The sequence below is a fragment of the Filicampus tigris genome, chromosome 20 (assembly GCF_054856515.1).
Source record: "Filicampus tigris isolate MCC_2025a chromosome 20, RoL_Ftig_1.0, whole genome shotgun sequence".
NCBI classification, from domain to species: domain Eukaryota; kingdom Metazoa; phylum Chordata; class Actinopteri; order Syngnathiformes; family Syngnathidae; genus Filicampus; species Filicampus tigris.
The window spans coordinates 7,950,027-7,969,960 of record NC_141236.1 but is presented as its reverse complement, the minus strand read 5'-3'; the positions used below and the strand labels follow the sequence as shown (position 1 = coordinate 7,969,960).

General features: G+C 43.0%; 1 protein-coding gene across 1 annotated transcript in view; it reads left to right on the top strand.

Moving 5' to 3' along the window:
• plcb1l (phospholipase C beta 1-like) overlaps positions 1–19,934 on the top strand; it is a 67,060-nt gene that overhangs the window by 9,381 nt on the left and 37,745 nt on the right. Inside the window, exon 3 of the mRNA XM_086019165.1 lies at positions 12,073–12,141. Coding sequence (XP_085875291.1) covers positions 12,073–12,141 — 69 coding nt within the window. The remainder of the gene's footprint in view (positions 1–12,072; positions 12,142–19,934) is intronic.

The window sequence follows — 19,934 nt, the reverse complement described above, 5'->3', positions numbered from 1 at the left end:
ATGATTCATGTGGAATGCTGAGTGTGATCAGGCCGTTCTAAAGTGCTGCGTCTGGTTGCCTGGCTAGAATCTGCCAGAGGAGTAAAGAGGGTGATTAAGTGTCTCATTGTCTCGTGGGCACAGGTATTTATAACGCAGATGCTGGCCCATTTCTGGCGCGCTTATTAAAGTAAAGATGATCTGTCGTTTTGATTCACGCCGTCAATGCGGGCAATTTAATAACATAACGTAACATAGTGCGGCAAATCTAGAATAGTTTTTCTTGCTGTCGCTTTTTCAGACTGAAAAAGTACTCTGAAAACTTGAAATTCCATCCATAAATTTAACGGAAAATACAATTCCAAAAATCGCTGCTCTGCATGTAAGGTACAGAAACGCAAATTGCGAGGTAATAATGAGGGTGTGAAGTTTAACTCCTGGGGCTCAACGCCCACATCGTTTTGTGTTCTAAGGCGAAGTCAACCCAAGCACATTTTTTTCAAGAATATGTTCTTTGCAGGCCACTAGTTGAAACACGGCATTCTGATACATATTGCATTTGTGGAATAAGAGTGAATCCACACGTTTTTAGCCATCTCTGGGGGCGGCCATTTTGTCACTTCTGTCAACTGAAAATGACTTCACAGTGTCTCAGGGCTCAGGTAACGACCAATCACAGCTCACCTGTTTTCTGAAGCTGAGCCATGATTGGTCGTTATCCTCCTGAGTCCTGGGACACTGTGATGTCATTTTCAGTCGACAGAACTGACAAAATGGCCGCCCCCTGGGATGGCTAAAAGCAGGTGGATTTTGCTGCTTAACTCATATTCCGCAAACACATTATTAATCAGAATGCCTTGTCTCAACGAGTGGGCCTACACAGAACATATTCCTTTATTAAAGGAATTGCCACGCTAATGTCACCCCACATCAAATGATTTGAATTAGTTGGTAAATTGTGTTGTTTATGTGATAGTCAGTGTATATGTTAGTATTGTACAATACAGCAAGTTATGAGGCAGCTAAGTAGTTAATTGTTAGTTAACAGGAAAACAAATTGCTAGTCCTTTAAAAAACTACTCTAGAATTGGAAAAGTCACAAAATTTTTAAAACACTGAAACTGTTTTTGATATGAATGTTGCCACTCATCAACTAGCTCCTCTCTCGCAGCCATTTTGTTTGCGTGAGCAGTCCAGCGGGGACTTACTATTACTAACTGAAGAAGCCGTCACTCAAAAATCGAATAAATTCTCCTGAAAAATAAACTCGAATTAATCAATAAAATAGATTAATCGCCCAGTCCTATAGTGTTTGATGAGGGCCAACTGCATTAAGTGTTCCATACATCTTATCAATTTTCCATCCGTTCCTAATTAACACTCCTGCCTGTGTGCCATCACTTATAGATCTCCGAAAACTGTTTGTTAGCGAGTCTGAAAGGATTCATTAAATCCCCTGGTAGTGTATTTGCTCTATTAGTTTTAATCACGGCCAATCTGACGTTGGCACACAGCACTCACTCTCCTAAACTGACATTGAGAAGTGGTGGCTATGGCAGTCCACTTCGTGCGACTTATTTTTTTTTTTGGGTGGTATTTCTAATGACAGTATTCTTTGAAGTTTGACATACATCACTGTTATGTTGTGGTCGGTTTACTAACCAAAAGGGATCGTGCCAGAGTTTGCTCCAAACTGTGTCGTTTGATTTGGTTCAAATTCCATTACTCTGTTCACACCTGACTGAGGAACCACACAAAGAGGGAAACATTGAGCTAATGTTTGATTAAAACAGACCAAAGAATGCTAGAGCAGAACAACTACCCGCTGTTCTGTCTCGTTCATTATTTCACTTCTAAAATGAAGGCCCATTCATGAACAAACGGAATGTCGTTTTAGGTAATTAGCACATTAATTGCACTGAGCTATTAGTCACGTGAATAAAAGGACATTTGTTCAGCTGTAGCTTTGTAACCTGGTTAAAAGGGGGGGGGGGGTGTTTAGGAAGTGATAAAATGTAATCCCACTTTTAATTGGTGAAGAGCACCACCGGATTTCTTGTAGAATTTCATATAGAATGGACTTCTAGTCCCACACTCCCACGTCTTGCTTTAACCTGCCAAATGTGGAAAAAAAAGAACAAGGGTGTGTTTTGGCCGTGATAAAATGTAATTTTGGTCATTTGCGACCAGCCAAGTATAGCATTACTGCCTCTTCGTAATATTTGTTATTTTAAGCCGAATTACATAAAATATACGCAGGACCAAAACTATAATGTACTACAACAAAAGTATACTGTAGATCAGTGTTTTTCAAACACTGTGCCGTGGCACACCAGTGTGCCGCATGATATTGTCAGGTGTGTCGTGGGAAATGATCTAATTTGTGTGCCTGTGCGGTCTAGCGCCTGGCACGTAATCACGTAGTTACTACATTGTAGTACTCTTCCATACCAGTAGGAGGCAGCAGCATACTTTTTCTTTGTGTTTATTTAATTCCTATTCAAGACAATACATTAACAATATAGTACTTATATTGTTAATATAAGATTTTTTTTTTTCACAATTCCAGCTGGTGGTGTTCCGCGGGAGTTTTTCAATGAAAGAAATGTGCCTTGACTCAAAACTGCGGTAGATAATGAGTGAATGAAATTTCTGATGAAAAGATCTGGTCTGAAATGCTGCGGAATTCAATGAAATGTTGAAATATTGAAAAATAGAAAGTGTGACTTAAAAAAGGTATTTAATGTACAAAATACAGAATGATAATATGATGAGAATTTTAGGTGAGAATTTATAATGGCTGAAAATGTGGAAGGAGAGTTTAATAAATAAAATGCATTCATTTGGAAAATATGGAATATTGAAAAATGTGTGAATTTTTAGAATTTGAAAAATTGTTGCCGATATGTCACAAATGAGCTTGAAGTTGGAATGATTTGATTGGTACCCAGAGACATGTAAAAAGTCGTTTCTTAGAAGTCCTGAATGAGCTGAACATTTTGAACTTAGAATGGCTTAAATCGGTTGACAAATGTCTTTTTTATAGCACAAGAAAGTGGGAAGAATAACACATTTTAAGAGTTATGGTGCAGGATAAAAGGGAGAGAAATGACAAATGATGACGGTTGAATTCCAGAAATAATGAATGTGAATGATTAGTTGTAGAGTTTTATTGTTTAAATCAGAACATCTCAGGCAGTTGAAAACATACACCCGTTAATGCATTTGCGCCATCTTCCTAGTATTCTTTGCAGTTCTCGCTAAATGTTGAATTACTTTATAGCCACGGCAGTCGGGGCTTAGTGGCGAGCAGCTTCCACTTCAAGCCCCATTTGTTCGCCGGGCAATTATCAAGGGCTCTTTTTTGCTTTCCAGCAAATTTCCTATTGCTTCCTATTGCACGTCAACGTATGAGCGGCAACCGCTCGAGTGGGCGACTGGAAAGTAGAAAAGGTCTTTAACTCCATCATGACGGGTGGAGACGGATGTTGAGTGGTGAGTGGGATAGTAAGTAGGCATAATAACCCGGAGCCAAGTTTTTTCCCCCCCATTGAGCGACCATGTTAATCATTTACAAGCATGTTAGAAAGAGTTGCATAGCTTGCGTTCACTCGGATAAATTCAGAACCCTTGTTATCGCCTTCCTGAGGGCAAAATAGTAGGTGTGTCATTGAGTTTTGGGTTTCAAACATTACAAACGTCGAATTTTTTTGCCTGAAAATTTTCCGTCAAGCTAGCACGCTTCCACCATCGCCCTTGTTCTTGGTCGTCTCCCAAATGTGGGTCAGTCGCGCATTACTCCGCCTCTCCTACTAAACTCAATTGAATTTCACTCTGGGTTGATAAGGAGGTATCAAATGCAAGCGGCTGGAGAGGTGCAGCGGAGTCAAACGAGAGATGCTCAAGACAAATTTGAGGAATCTTTGTGAATCATGGAATCTCAAACCATTTGGCACCTTGGTTAAGTGAACTGATGAGAAATTTGCATGTTTTTTCTCCGTGGTGGAATCTGGAATAGCCGAGAACATAAAGATTCCGCAAGAAAGACCCTATAGTCAGGTGTTAAGAATGAACCAATTGGAATCCTGGAATCCAGGTCTTTTTTTAGGCCTTGCTGGCAAGGGAACTGACTGGTATGGTTCTTATCTAGTTTCTAGTTTATTCCAATCATGTCATATTGGAACAGGAAAAAAAAAGGCTTTTCCCAAACTGGTGTCACTAATCGTCATCATCATTATCAAACTGGAAGCAGTCCAAACTATGATGCTAGCAAGGAGAATAAAGGTCCTGTTGTCAACACGTAAACGTTGTTTTTTGTGTGTGAAGTACAATGCAAGGATAAGTAAGCGTTCTAGTCCAAGCCCTGGTTAAGTGGTTATTGGATATCTTAAGACTTTGCCTTTGCTGTGTAAAACAGAGAAACAATTCCCCACTTTTCTAAATGCTGCAATGTGCTTCCGCAGCCTTTTCTTTGAACTCATCGATCTTGTCGGAAGGGATGTCAGGTAAAATGATAACCAGTAAGAGTATAGGGAGGGAATGCTCTAACGGAAAGACCTAACACAAGCATGATAGATTTGCCCGCAGAGAGAGAACGATGAATGGATTTTTCTTCACCACTCGCTTTGTCCTGACATCAAAAGGCACCGCGGATCCTGTTTGAGGCAGGGCCTGAGCGAGCGAGGTGGCGGAGCTGCTCTTCTTGCTGCCACTGCCGTTGATCCTCAAAGGACACTCAGTGTAGACTTCCTGCATGAGCGCTTGTGATGTCGTGCTTGCAGTCTGAATGGAAAAGATGCATGGTGGGTAGAAGAAGAAATTCTCTTCAAGCAATTCCACAAATGTCACTCAGGTAAACCCTTGAAAAATGACAATGGCTTGCTTGTTGAGAAGAGAGATAAGGATACGCTCTGTGTTTGCCCAGAGCAAACTTCTTTATGATTAAATAGAAGCAAAGCCTGGCATTAAAATACTGAAATATTGTCTGTGAAGACTTTTTCAGTGTGTAGGTATCATACATTCTACTCTTCTCTATACTGGAATAAGGAATAAGCGGGGTACCGCAGGAGTGCTCTCCAGATGGAATCTACAATAATGTCCCCCATGGCATTCCAAGTTTGTACCTTTTCCAGAACTACAAAGGTACTAGGGGTGTCAAAGTCAAGTGTCAAGGGTACAAAGAAGAACCTTTGAGGGTACCGGACCTATTGACATGATATTGTACCTCTAAAGATAATCTTTTCAAGAGAGCAGTTATAAATGGGCTGCCATTTATACAGTGCGTCTCTGCCTTTGGTACTCAAAGCGCTTCACACTAAACTTCATCTAGCCTACCGATGACGCAGCATCGGGAGCAACCGGGGGTTCAGTATGTCGCTCAAGGATACTTCATATCCTTTGGATAGGATACATGTACTGTATGTATTCTGTCCGAGAATGTGCCTGCTCTGTAACAGTACCCCTAAAGGTAAAATATTGTTTTTTGTTTTGTTTTGTTTTGTTTTGTAGCCAAAGAGCTTGTTTTGAGCTTTGCTCCTATAGGCTCAATCTACACTAATGTACCTCCCGGAGCGCCAATTATCCGACTACAGTATAACTGCTTGTACTTGTCCAGGTCTAAACACGTATGTTTGTAAACAATAAAAGTCAAGAGTCAATAGTACCTATGCAGAGCCTATGGGGGCATTGCACCCCAAACGGTACAACAAAGCACTTTTTCTGAGAGTTTTCCTCATCTAGAACCCCTCCAACTGTTTGAAACTTTTCCAGGACAAAAACTGTATTGAGATGTTTCTAAGCTGTTCCAAACCTATTAAAGGCAAGGATACAAAAGCTGTACCTTTGAGGCCAGCCCCTCAGAGACAAACTATTGTACTCATAAAGCTGCAATGATGTCCATTTTCTATGACTGTTGGCATTCAGGAATGTTCCTGGACTTTACGGATACAAGAATGTATTTTATTGTAGCTGTAGAATGACTTTTCAGTCCTTAAGGTACAATCTACACTAATATACCTGCCACAGTGTCCATTATTGGACTCTAAGGTACCTTATGCCAGTTGTGTTTGTGTTTGTACCTTATCCAGGACTAAAAATGTACAAGTATGTTGCCAAGCAGTAAAGTCAAGAGTTAACAATACCCAAAACAAAGCCTTTGAGAGCATTTCAACCATAAAGGTACATTCAAGCACTTTTACTGAGAGTCTCCTCATCTTGTTGTCCTCCATGTGTATCCACATTTGCATTTGCAAGGACTTAAAGAGCCGATCTCTTGGATGATCCTTTGCTACAAACACGAGGAGGCTCTGAGGGAGGCTCAAACAGATGGAAGCAGACTCTTAAGAGCACAAACGTCCCACAAAGAAAAGGCGAGGAATTGGGGCGGATGGGGGAGTTGTTGTTGCGTGTACCCACGATGCACAGCGTTGTCGTGACAAGATGCACGATGGGAGGCGAGGATGAGCCTCAGCAAAGGAGACAGATGTCCGCCAAAAGGACAGGTGAGACGTCAGGGAGTGGTGAAGGACGATGCGGAATAAGGCGGCTTGATGGACGGACGGCGTTAGCAGTTTTGCTTCCCCGCTGTCATCCTGCACTGCTCTGCTATCTGTCAAACAGGAGTGTACTCTTCTTCCTTCCACAGTCCCTAGATGCACTCCATCCGTCAAGCGTGGGAGCCAGAGTGTGTCTGTGCATGTGTGCTCATTTGATTGGCCCGGAGGAGCATGGTTACCAGACGCTGAGTGTTTACACTGCAGATACCGCAGCCTGACAATAAAGACATGCCGTGCACAGGCGGACATTTTGCATATCAGTAGCGTCGGGCGCAATCCTTTTACCTCCAAAATCCTCACTTCATCGTCAAAGAGCACGAGCCATTTTTAACATGGACCCAAAAAAATAACATTTACTATATTGTGACAAGAGTTTTCGGCCTGGCCCGTACCAGCGGTCACCAACCTCCTTTTTTTCACCATGGACCGGTTTCACGTAAAGCAACATTTTTTGACAGACATGCACAGACACAAATAAAAACGAATGAATGAAAATACAATTCGTCACTACACTGAATGATGTAATTAGTGTGGCACGGGCTGAATCAACCTGATTTTCAAAAGAAAACTTCTTTCAGACTCTCATGATAAATATTTTTTGTTCAGTCGCAGTGTCAAATGACCCACAGACTCGTACCTGGGGACCACTGCCGACAGAGGCGCTGACCTGTATCCTTCTGCAGCCTTTTTTTGTCTACACCTCGGCTATTTGCCGGAGCGTGTCGGATGCCGATAGCCAGAATCAGCCACCGACACACTCCTCCTACACTTATTGGCCTCTTTTCTCACACTTTGGTTCACTCCTTCTGCCTGACGTGTCATCCCTCGGCGTTCTGTCTCTATCTGTGTGAACCTGCATGCTTAACAAAGTCCTGTGTGGCTATGTCCACCTTGCCTTGGACTGAGCTTGACAGACTGACTTAATTTGGTGATTAATAGAAAACTCTGGCAAAAGCATTGTACTCCATTCACTTCATCGTAATCGTGTGTACTTAAAAACGTAAAAACCTCAAATTGATATCAGGAAATATCTGGAATGTTATCATTGAGAGACATGACAAGCTTCTATGTTGGCAGCATCCATCATGACTTCCCAGGATTCTCAGGCACAATACTTTGGTGTGAGCGCCGAAATAGAAGTCATCGAGAGGAGGCCGGGGGGGGTGAAATATGCCAGAGATCATTAACTAATTATGTGGCGGTGACTGCACTTTATCTCAAAGGTCTTTTATCTCACCTCATTTCTCTTTTCTCAGCCGTCACTCGCCACTTGAGTCTCATTAAATATTCAGTCTGTAGATGTAATGTCGAAATAATTCAATCCTCCGTCGTCTTGCGTGTTTCGCAAAGGCGTCCTCGTCCGCGTCCAGTGGAATAGACAGGAGGCGCGCAAAGGAGGCGACCGTTCTCCTCCCATGCGTGCGCTCTCTGCGCGGCCACTCGAGACTTGAGCTCCCTGTTGTTCTTTACCAAGCAAACACATGGACGAGTTGAGTGGATGTGACTCGCCGTGCAAGCGCCACCTGTTTCCTGGCTGTCAAGTGCCACTTTACAGGCCCTGATGCCTGCTGCTTCTATTATTTTAGGGAGCCGGCATTGTTAAGTCCAGGAGCTAATGAGAGTTGGCGAACAATCGGATGTGTATAGACCGAGGCATCTCATCACGCAGATAATGACTCAAAACAACAAAGACGGACATGTGGGGCAAGGGATAGAAGGTTCTAAACTGGCCAAGTCGATTTCTAGACTCATACCCTATAGAGCATGCATTTTCCAGATAAAGTGGAGACTGAATGGAGTGTCACTTTGTAAGACGTGATGCCTGTTGTTAATATTGTTGAGATGTTGAGAATGTTGAGATATATGTTGGGAAATATCATCATGCAGCAAGATGTCTCAAAATACACAAAGCCAAAACTACAAAGGAGTGCATCAAAGAGAAAAGACACACCGGCCAAGTCAAGCTCCAGATTTAAAACTTGTAGAGCATGCATTTCGTGGATTTCCCTTCAGTTTTGAAGGGGGTGTGCAGTTGAAATCTGTTGGTTTGGAGGGGTCCATCCTGTTGAAATCAAGAGGTTTGAATGGATATGTTGAAATCTGGCGCTTTTGATTGGGCTGGCCTGTTGAAACCAGGTAGTTTTGAAGGTGCTGTGCTGCTGCTGAATAAATCTGAATTAGAATAATCTTGATTGGCCAAGTAGATAAAAGCACACAGGAAATTTCTCTCCGGTAGTATGAGCTATAATAGCATTGCAGTAGCAAGCAACTATGACAAAGATGTGACACATAAGTACCGAGCCTTTACGTAAGGGTATCATTACTGCTGCAGTACCAGCCAGTGACAGCTGTGCAAACGATGCAAAGAGTCATCAAGCATAAATAAAGTGACCGGTAATGCGGTGATTCCGATGCACCGTCAGTAAGTAGTGCAGATGATGCAGATAATCGTCACACCATTTAAAGTGACGAGGAGCGCAGTCATTGTGATACAATTTTGATTGCGCAATGATCTAGAAAGTCCTTGAGCAATTTACAGTGTCTGGTGCCGTTGGGGTATTGATCATGGACACTCCAGTATGCGTAGAGAGCTGAAGCTACAATAATCAATAAAGTAATAATGTCACACAGGGATGTGCAAAATTGGAACAGCTCTCAACAGCTCCGATGGCTTCCTCAGCAGCAAAACAAAAAGTTATGAATAGCGAACCACAAATAGGTGGGTGTTCACTCTACTAAAATAAATTTGACTTTCCCCAATATTAACATTTATTAAGATACACCTGTATGGTCATTTTAGCATTGCTAAAACAACAAGTCTGGGCTAAGACTTGTGTATACGATACAAATATTTATACATCCATGATGAATCTTGCAAAGGTTCAAGTCAATGCTGTTCTTGCTGCGGGAATGAACAAAAATAAATGTTTTCCATTAAAAAAGGCAGCATGTCGCAGATACATCAGGGCCATCCACACACAGACGATACTGCCCGCGGCCGTTGCAGGTTAAGCACGCTCATTAATTTTTCTAGTTTCTCCCCCGCTGGTGCCGCTGCTCGCTTCCCAGACGTGCCACGTATGCTAATGTGTTTCGGCTTATGGTTTTTTGTTTTTGTCTTTTTTTTTTTCTTTTTTCTTTTGGTGTCTGCCGTTACACTGTGGAAAGGCGGAGGAGGTAAGAGGAGAGACAAGGCAGACACGATTCGATGAATAATATAAGTTGCACGCAGGCTGCGCTGCTTTGATGTTAACAGTTGATATCAACTTTTGTAGCAAATGCAGATAAACATGTCAGCACAGTGGGTTCTCGACTTGCGAATACACCAACTTACTATACGTGCCGATGCTCTGTCGTTTTTTTGGGGTTTTTTTTTTGCTTTGTGTTTTGAGCCAAAATTTATGGTTGAGCAAGTTTCAGACGAGATGGCATCAGCGAAGACCACAGCAGCCGCCCAGTTCTTTCATTTTGGGAAAATGAACGTGAGATACGATTTACCAGAGCTGGCCATTTTACTAAAAATTCAGCGTCCCTTATTTTTCATCCGTCTGCAGCGTGGGTACCCTTCCGTCGTCCGTCATTCATCTTTTTTGGCGGGGCGGGGGGGTCATAGTACCCGTCTATAGGCCGGTTCGCCTCTAATTTTAAACGGGCGTCCGCCGGCGAGTCCGACTACATTTTCACTAGAACTTTGCACTTGCTCTCCATAGAAAATCAAAACGTTTGCTGTTTGCCCGTAAAATACAAGAACAAGCGTAGGGCGTCAATTAAATCGACCTGGTTTGCACAGAACGAGTATCTGAGTCAAAGATTAGTGCCTACGCTGAAAACGCCGCCCTTTGAAGTCACTCCAGAGGCCTGGTGGAGGTGGGGGTGCCACACAGGGGCCTGGTGGAACGGCGGGGGGTTCAGGAAGCGGCTTGCTCATGTGGTACGCCCCCAGGAAACCTTTAAGTTGCTTTATTGGACAACGCCAACAAAATGAACATGTAACAAGCACTTAGGCTAGCTACACCAGCAACTGACACCCACGCACTCAACCTACAGACTGGCTAACCTGAGCTAACGACGCTCACCCGTCCAGGCCTTGCCTTTCAAAGCCACACACATTCAGGGTCACAGATACTATATTATAGAACGTGAGGAGTCGACTCAAATTGGACGAAATTAATAGCTGCACCTCACATGCGTGTTTTGCATTGGTAGAGTGCAAAATCCCAATTATCTTACATTGTTGTCATGTCTTTCAGAAGGAATTTTTTGGGGATTGATTTGTAGCTATGAGGCTACACGAGCCAAACAGTTTGGTAGTGGTGATGGTTGTAGTGGTGGTGGTGGGGGTGCGTGTAAACTCGTTCCTAATAGTATTAGAGATGAAGTCAGTGAGGAAAACGGTAATGAGGATGCTAAAAGTAAAAAAATATATATTTGTGGATGTCAGTTTGCTAAACATTTGATCTTCTTTCAAGTTCCTTGTTTGAGTCTGTTTTGCACTGAATTTAACGTCATGCTGAAACAATGGGAGGCCACATCGTAGTTATTGTTATTTATTGAAAATGGACAATTTCAGTAAATCCCTGTAAAACTGGGAGGGGGGTTGGGATCATCTTGAGGGTGGAATAAGCAGTTGTATATGGATTTTCAGATAAGGATGGGGGGGAAAAGTCGGGTTGTAATTTTCCGCCGAGAGTCGATAGCGAGATGATGCGCCGTTCCCCTGCCTCCTCATTTTCCACCTTGTGTCCCGCCTCCTACTCGCACCGATAATCCGCGCTGATAAAGGGATGTGGGTGTGTGTGCGCGCGCGTGTGCATTTAACTGACTGTGTGCGCAATCAATATACACTCACCAGCCACAATATTAGGTACCATCCAATACAAGATGTGTATTGGGGGCGATTCAAGGATCAGAAGCTTAGTGGTGCTGGCGGTTTGGGCACCAGAGCACATCTGATAATATGGCATTCGGTCGGCGTAGGAGTGGGAGGGTTTTACATTTCATATTAAAACATGAACACAATCACACACACAAAGCCTGCCACGGTGGGCAACGGGTAAATTTAACAACTGCTTAGCTTTAGGTGATTTTCTATATGCAATGTTGTCCTTCTATTTGTTTGTGCATTTTTTGGTCACGTACACAATTTTTGGGGGTGCTTCCATTCACATAGTGATGCTTGAGCACCTCAAAAAATGGGATGGACCCGCCTGCAATGTGTGTTAAACATTCTGAGTTTTTAAAGGCAACTGAAACTCGCTGGGGCCAAGCATATTGATGATGATGAATTCCTTTTTGTCCAGACTTGCACCAAAATGTATTGGCTCCTTTGTTAGCTCACGTGCCACCACTTTACTCCATTTTTATACAAATTGGCTCTGTGGCTATTGCATAATTGCTTAATAAATGGCTGGGGGAAAAAAAATCCTATTTTTATGAGTTTATTTTGCGACTTCAATGGGGAAAATGGTGGAGGATACACGGTAGGATACATCGTTGCATCATTCAACTCACCACTGACTGTTGTGTCCTTTCCCTGCAGGAGACCGACTTACTGGATTTAGCTTACATCAAAGATGCGCGCAATGGAAAATGCACCAAAACGCCAAAGGTGAGCCCAGCTGGTGGACCGTATTGATTGTAACAGACCAAAAAAAAAAAGAAAAGAAAAACTAAGCACACTTTGTCAGTTTGAGCGAGGGATTCAAAATGGAGCATGTGACCGCTAAGATGGCCGACATCTCGGAAATCCATTACCGCAAGATGGAGACGAGCTGTCTGAGGTCATGATGAGTAAGGCCGGCAGAAAAAGGAAGGAGACAAGGAAAGGTGGAAGGCTGGAAGGCAATGTACACTGTTGTAGTTAGCAGGCCACTATCAGGTCGAGTAAAGTTGAAAAAGATCGTATTTATGTATTCTGGCCACCCTGCCCTACTCTTATAAAAACATCCTAAAATAATCAGAATTGATATATTTGATGATAAATGTTTATGAATAAACTTCATGTAAATTAAATTAAATTAAATTAATCTAAATTAAATGCCCTGTACTGCTTTTGTGTAAGATTATGGCTCTGTACTTGCACTCCAAAAACGGTCCTAAAAAATAAAAATTAAATACAAATAATAGCTAAAATAAAACTACGCACCGTTTAAATGTTGCAAATATTGGACATATTATTTTTTATAGCACACACATATTTTAGAATGGTCCGCTTTCTTTCAATTCAGTGTTTTTTGGGGTGGTGGGGGTGTGAAATACCCCACGAAAATTGCTTGCCTTTTTTCAATGTCCCCACCCTGCAGAGCTGAATCAAATCCACTTTAAAAATGCTGCCTTGAGATGAAGAAAATCAATATCACTGATCAATAGTGGCAATGTATCATCACTCTGTGCGAGGGAGAGGATAGCGAGCAAGAGAAACAGTGTTCATCCATCTTCATTTAATTCTCCTGTTTCTATGTTGATTTCTGCAGCCAAATTGCCCCAAACCAACATGGCAGCCGACAGTTTCACACCCCAATTGGGCATAGTCACGCTCTGCAGGCGGCGTGTAATCAGAGGCGGCTGCATCTCGCCGGTTATGATTTCGTTTCTCTCCTTTAATTTGATTGATCGGTATGCTTTATTTTTTAATATATATCTATGTTTTACTTTTTATTTATATAGTGTCTAAATTCAGTGCTTAAGAAGTGCAGTCCACATGTTTACATATATGAAAAGTAGAAGTGAGGAAGCCATGCTTTGTTTGCATTATAGTTGTAATCCGATTTATGACTTTTGTTTTCATGGCTTATTTGACTTTTTTTTATCATTATCTTAAGGTATAAAACCCAAATATTTATGTATAATAAATCTCATTTTGTTCATTGTAATACAAATTAATTTATTGCTTGTGTTTGTTGAGGGAAGATGCCTTTTAAAAATAATCGCACATTAAATCACAGTCGCAATATTGAGAAAAATTGCAATTGAATTGTTTTTTTTCCAAATTCCAAACCCTAGTCCCTCTATAGGGGATTACTGTATGTATACACACGCCCACACCCCCCCCCCCCACACACACACACACACACACATTCAGATGAGCAACTGTGTCCTTGCCAGCACTAATTAGCATGTGCCCACCCGGCCGTCATTCACGCTGATTAGATTGGTGGCTTGTCAGAGCGACGCTTTGAACGGGAGGACAGATCTCCGAGTCAATCACAGACAAGTGGAGGGACGCGTCGTCTTTTCTTTTTTTTCCCGATTGTATGTGGTTAATTTTAGTGCTTTTGTGGCCATCACAGAATGTTCCCGTTGTGGTTGCAGTGATGCACGCGCTGTGGGTTTCATTTCGAATCTTTGAGGCAAGATTTTAGTTGCTTAGTTTATGGTTATCAGAAACAATTAACTCAAGGGTTTGAGTTGTATTTTTGGAAGAATTGTTCACCATTTGCAAACTGCTCCTCGTTGTGATTTGAGTTGATTTTGCTGCCACCATACAGTGCTTGCATCATCATTTTATAAAAAAAAAAAAAAAAAAAAATCATCCAAATGACAGCTTGTATCCTGAAACCTTCTAATTCGGGTCACTCGTATCTCAAGGCACTACGGTACCACTTTTTGGTGCTTAATGTATATATACAATAAAGAAAAAAAATAAATAAATATTGTCATCTCCAGGATAAACAGTCTAGAAAATGGCTGGTTGGAAAGTGTAACACAGATTGTCCTCTTTTAAGGGAGCAAATGATACCAACAAGTGCAACAACGGGGTTGACAGACTTCTGCTAGCCAGAGGCTGAGCTGCACTGTGTTTGTTTATGGCAGTTAAACTTCTTATCCCTTACTTACCATGTTCCCTATGTGACCTCATTATGATTCAACTCTGTACAGTATAGAAAAACCGGAACACATTTATTCCCTCCCCTCCCCCATCTCAGGATGGGGATTTACTATTTCCAAAGTGAACTGTCGAAGCTAAATGGCCACGTAGGGCTTCCCGGCACTGTCAGCTTGCAGCTCGCCACAGTAGACTGCTGCTAAATGCGGCTCAGCCTGTGTGTGCACAACCTTGTAACAGGATCCGGGTAAAGACCAGCAGGCCCTCAGCTGGGTGTAGCCCACAAACGCAACATATAGCTGTGAGTGTGGACACGGTGTGGTAAGCGCTATCATCATCACTGACACAAAGTGATCCCGAAGCAAAACAAACTGGTGCGGGATGCAGGAAAACCTCACATTTGGTTCATTTGAGGCTCAAAATCCCATCATAAATAAAATCGTTGTCTCTGTTGATACTTTTCCGTTAATGAAAAACACCTGACAGACGCATAAATCACATTTATGACAATTAATATTCTGTCATAAATAAAAATCAGTCAACCACTCTTAATGGCCAAACATGCCCAGTGTTAAGTTTTGTAACCAAAGCCATAATAGTTACACTTATAACATTTGTTCTTCTCTTAACGGACCCTTGTAGAAGCTGCTCCTCGGTGTCCTAATAAATCCAAAGAAAAAGCAAAACACACCCAGAGTTACTTTCAAGGTGTAATCTTCAAATGTTGCATTGAGGTGTGCGGTGAGAGATAAGGGACTAATTAGGATGTTGTTGTTGGAGCAACAATGATTAGGCAGCTTAAGACAGTCGATGTGAAAACAAGAGAGTATTACCATAGTTTATCTCCCTGGTGCACCTCCTTCTTGATAACGACATACCAAAATTTGTCATACGGGGAAAGGTCTGACAGGAGGGTGGGGGTTGATATTCGCATCTGTTCGCAGCAGCCCAGCCAAAAATGGCCCCGACAAATCCTTCCCTGAGAGGGTTGTTACGGCATACCAAAAATCGCTGTTTGGTCGATGACTAATGCAAGCCACTCAGATACTGATAATCTGTCTGATTTTTTTTTTTTTCGAACTCCTTCGGTCCTCATTGTTGTATAAATGGCCGTGCCCTTTCCGTGACCTCTTGGCAGGGAGCGCTAAGAGGTGTGAGGCATCAGTGGAATGAGAAGAGCCGCGGTGCCAGCGAGCGCGACACGGGCTTGTCACTGTGCGACGTTCGCTGCTCACCAAAGAGTTTTTTTTTTTGTTTTTTTTTTTTGCTTGAAACAAGGTCGACAAACAAACCCCATCGACCGACATCTCACGTTAAAGCTTTTGATGGGCTCTTTTCAGCTCTGACGTTGTTTTCTCATTATGTCATTGTATGGTTGCACTTGAAGCTAAAACCCGTTTTAGCAACCGGTGACATACAGTAACAGAGCGAGTTGCGTCCCACTGCAGCTGCCTCTTGGCGTGTGTTTAAGTGTATGTGTGTGTGGCGAAAGATGATATTATGACTGCACGATGTAATGCAGCTATTCTTGGTATGCCTCGGTAGCTGTCGTTAAACGGGGCGGCGGGGGTGGGGGGGCAGTCACAAGTGCAAGGACGATGGGATTAGCGCCAAATCATTAAAGCGGTCTGGGGCGATGGTGCCTCGTGTAGATTAGTGTCATATGATGATATATTTAGGTTTTTAGGTTGATTTTGAAGTTTCTTCCAAAAGCCCCAAATCCCTATTTTTCCCTATGTTGCGTTCCTACTAATTGTAGTTCTTTTTTTTAAGTACATCCCACTAAGTTGATGGATTAAGCAGCTAACATTATGGGCAGCTGACCAATACAAGTTTTACGGACCTAACCCGAAATAAAACACGCCCAATTATCATTTGGGTTTGTTTTACATCATCCTCAATGGCTATTGAACTCCAACGACCTCAACGTTTCAGACTGAGCAACCGGTGTCTGTGCCGATTATACATGAAAAGATTCCATGGATTATTGATTTCCATAAAAGAATCGGCGGCCTCTCTCTCCGTGGCAGTGACGGGCCAATGAACAGAAGCGGCGGGGAAAAGGTTAGCGTGATTGACCGGCTTGGCTTTGGTTTTCTCCTTCGGTCGATGACGCCGATGAATTCCTCCCCTTTGCCATTAACGCCTGGCGAGAAATCGAAGGTGAACGCTAGTTGGCTCTGACGCTCTCTGGCCCGCCAAACAACATGAAATGGAGAGCAGCATGATGGATGCAGATCACTATCTCGTGAGAAAAATGTCTTGGGGATTACAATGGTGCACCTGTTACACCACCCACACTCCCCCCCCCCCCCAATCGGAATGTCTCCAACAGACTGTTACTTTGTCTTTGAACTTCCTGAATAGCTCAGCTTGTATTCCAAAGGAAGAGAAGGAGGGATATTGCTTTTCCAAACACATAAGATGCATTAAGCCCTCATGAACAATTTGCAGCACGGCGATTGATTTGTCTCGGTGCTCTGAAATGCACAAACAATGTAAATACATTGTGAGCCTTATTAAACCTAACTCAGACAATACACAAACAGCCCTCGAAATCGATGCCGAGTTCACGAAAGGGCAAATGCGGTGCGGCCCAACTAAAGGTCAGAAAGTTCTGCAAACTACTCCACTCGTCTATTTTAGAAAAATAAACTGAATTTGAACGTGAGCTCCGGCTGCGGGGATTATCGGCGTCTTAACTCACGGCGATGAAATCCAATGTGACATTTTGTTAAAGACAGCAAAGGTTGACATAGGAAGACCTTGGAGATGATCCAATAAGCAGGAAGTGTCCGGGACAGGCTTAAAAAAAATATGCAGTGGCTTGAATTTTTTCTTGCATTTTTTTTTTCCTAAATGTGCCCTATAGCCAACTGGCTGAACTTGATTGAGTAAACTATTTGCTGGAATACCGTCGAATCTGTCCAGGGTCCCACTCAACACCCAACCACTCTTGGTAGACTCTCTCGCTAACATTGGTAGTCTATATTTGTTAGACCCCCTTAAACTTAGGATCTCAATTTTGTTAAGTACATTCTAACCTGCGACTTTGTGTACATTCTAACAAACTCACTTTAGTCTGGGACCTTGCGTGGATTTGTTAGACTGCCTTTCCAACTGGTCTTTTTGTAAGATTTGCCCTAATCTGTGACATTCAGTTGACTCACTCGCTAACCTGTGAGCTTGTCTACTCTCGATAGACTTGCCTTTGATTTTGCCCATTGGACTTTCAATTAGTTCTCATTAATGTTTCTCTGAAGGTAGACAAGGTCCCGGCCTTCAGCAGACTCTCCTTCTCTGTACTGAGTAGAATCTTAATTTACGGGGGACTTTGGCTACGTTCAGTTGACATTTATATGAACCTAGGACATTGTCTATACTCAGATGTCCCACTCTTTTCATTTATGAGACTTGTTTGCTAACCTGGGACCAGTAGAGTCTTAACCTATGTAGAACCTTGTCTGCGCTCAGTCAGTTGACCCAATTTGGCTGCATTCACAGGCGAGTCGTTGTGGTCTCTGAGCATTTCATATATGAAGGAGTTTCACAAATCCCACCTGCAACGGCAGCGAATGGCTCGTCCACCGCGACGTTGGCCGTACGCGAGCCACCGGGTTTGTTACCACGGAAACCGCCGGTAGACGAGAACAAGAGGTAACGAGGGCGGCCAAGGTTCTGTGGCGCACGGTGGTGATCCGCCTCCCCTCTCTCCTTTTCCTCTCCGTCGTCTGCTGTAATTGGAGATGATGAGATAATTAAATGGATTCTCATCGTGATGAAGCGACCTGAGTTATTATCGCTTTTTTCTTCCCTTTTTTTTTTTTTTTTTCGCCGCTCCAGTGAACACACAGGCGACGTGAGTCGATTCTGTTACATCAACATCCAAACTTCCTGCCCGATTAATGATGGCACATCTGCAGTCAACAGAGATAGGAAGCACATCAAAACATATTTTCCTGCACTTGTTTCCTGGATGACTCTCAGAGAAAGCGCTTTGCTTTTCATTGGCAGCAAAAACCACCTTCAAGTGACTCATCGCATTGATTGAAAAGTGCGAGTCATTTAAATAAAGGCCGCGCTAAAGGTGCGATGCTAATGATCGTCACTTCAGAGGTGATGCTCACTCGCGGCTAGATAAGTGCATTGACAGCGGCCAACTTTCGCCACATTTGCTCAACCAATTAGCTGCACTTTAATTGGGCCCGATCAATATCTCCCTTGTGTTCAGTGCCACCTTGTTATCATCCATCTTTTTTGAAAGGGAAAAGCGCTTGTGGTGGATGGATGAAATGATGCCTCAGCTCTTCAGGATTTTTTTTTATTTTATTTTTTTAAATTGCCGCCACAGTCACACCAGCTGCCCATTAATCACGGAGGTGAGGCGAGAGTGAACACATCGCGCGCCGGCACCGTGATCATTTTCAGCGAACATCGTGTGTGTGTGTTAGCGCCCGTGTGTGTTCTAGTGCCCCTTCCGGCGGAGAGACATTAAGAGACAGGCCAGCTTTTTAAGCACCCTGTCCGAGCACACCGCCCTGTCCGAGTAGCAAATGTGTAATTTCTCTGTGTGCTTGGACACACTTTCTTTCCTCCAAATGTCTTTGAAAGGAGTCATTGATGCTGGGAGATCTTTAATCCTTTCTTTTTCTTTAGACTACTTTTTAAAGAACTTTTTAAAACACTCGCAGGCCACTTCGCTTGGTACACCCGAGCGCCCAATAAAAGCGCCGTGTGATAAACTGACTGTCCGTTTCTCAGTCAGTTTCTCGGTCGGTCGGTCGGTCTTGTCCGTCGTTCGTTCAGGCTGTCTGAACATCTTCTGTCTGTCGCTTGGATTCTCACCCAGTCCCTCATTCTCTCTTTTGGCCTGATGATCATCTTCCTCAGCACACAAGCGTCAAAAGCTGATCAGACGCAAAATTCTCTTTGGGTCGTTTTCTGCCATGAACGCGCCGTCAAGGATCATGGATTGGTCCCCCTCTCAGCAGCAAATGATCCCAAGGTTTGTTTAAACTCGCAGTCCTCCATTGGCTCACCTTCTCCGAGTCTGCTCGGCGACCCAGCCACGGGGGCAGATGGCTCGAGGATGTCCAAAACAGCAGGCTGTCTTCATCACGCAGCAGCTCATGATGGCTAATTGCTAACCGGTGACTGCGCGCATAAATCCTCGCAATCACCACACGGGCGGGCTAAGTGAATCCCTTTCAACATTGGTACGCAGATTTAAAGACCCAATTAACTCTGAATTTGATCATTTTTGGTGTATTGTTGCGCACACTGACAAATGAAAAAAATAAAGTGAATCTATCAGGAACAAGCGACGGTGATGACGGCAATAAAATGACTCTGCCGTGATGAACGGTCCTCATATGGCATAATTATTTAATGACTTTGTTACGGCTCTGTGGCGGTTGCGTTGTCTTATAGAGGTAAAAATACACAAGCAGGGTTCAAATGTGAACATTTGAGGAAGTTTGTTTAATTTGAACTAATTTTCACTTTTGCGGCGCACGTTAGTGCTTTGAAGCGTATGATTGGTTTTAATGAAAAAACATCAGCTCGGTCTGTTATGA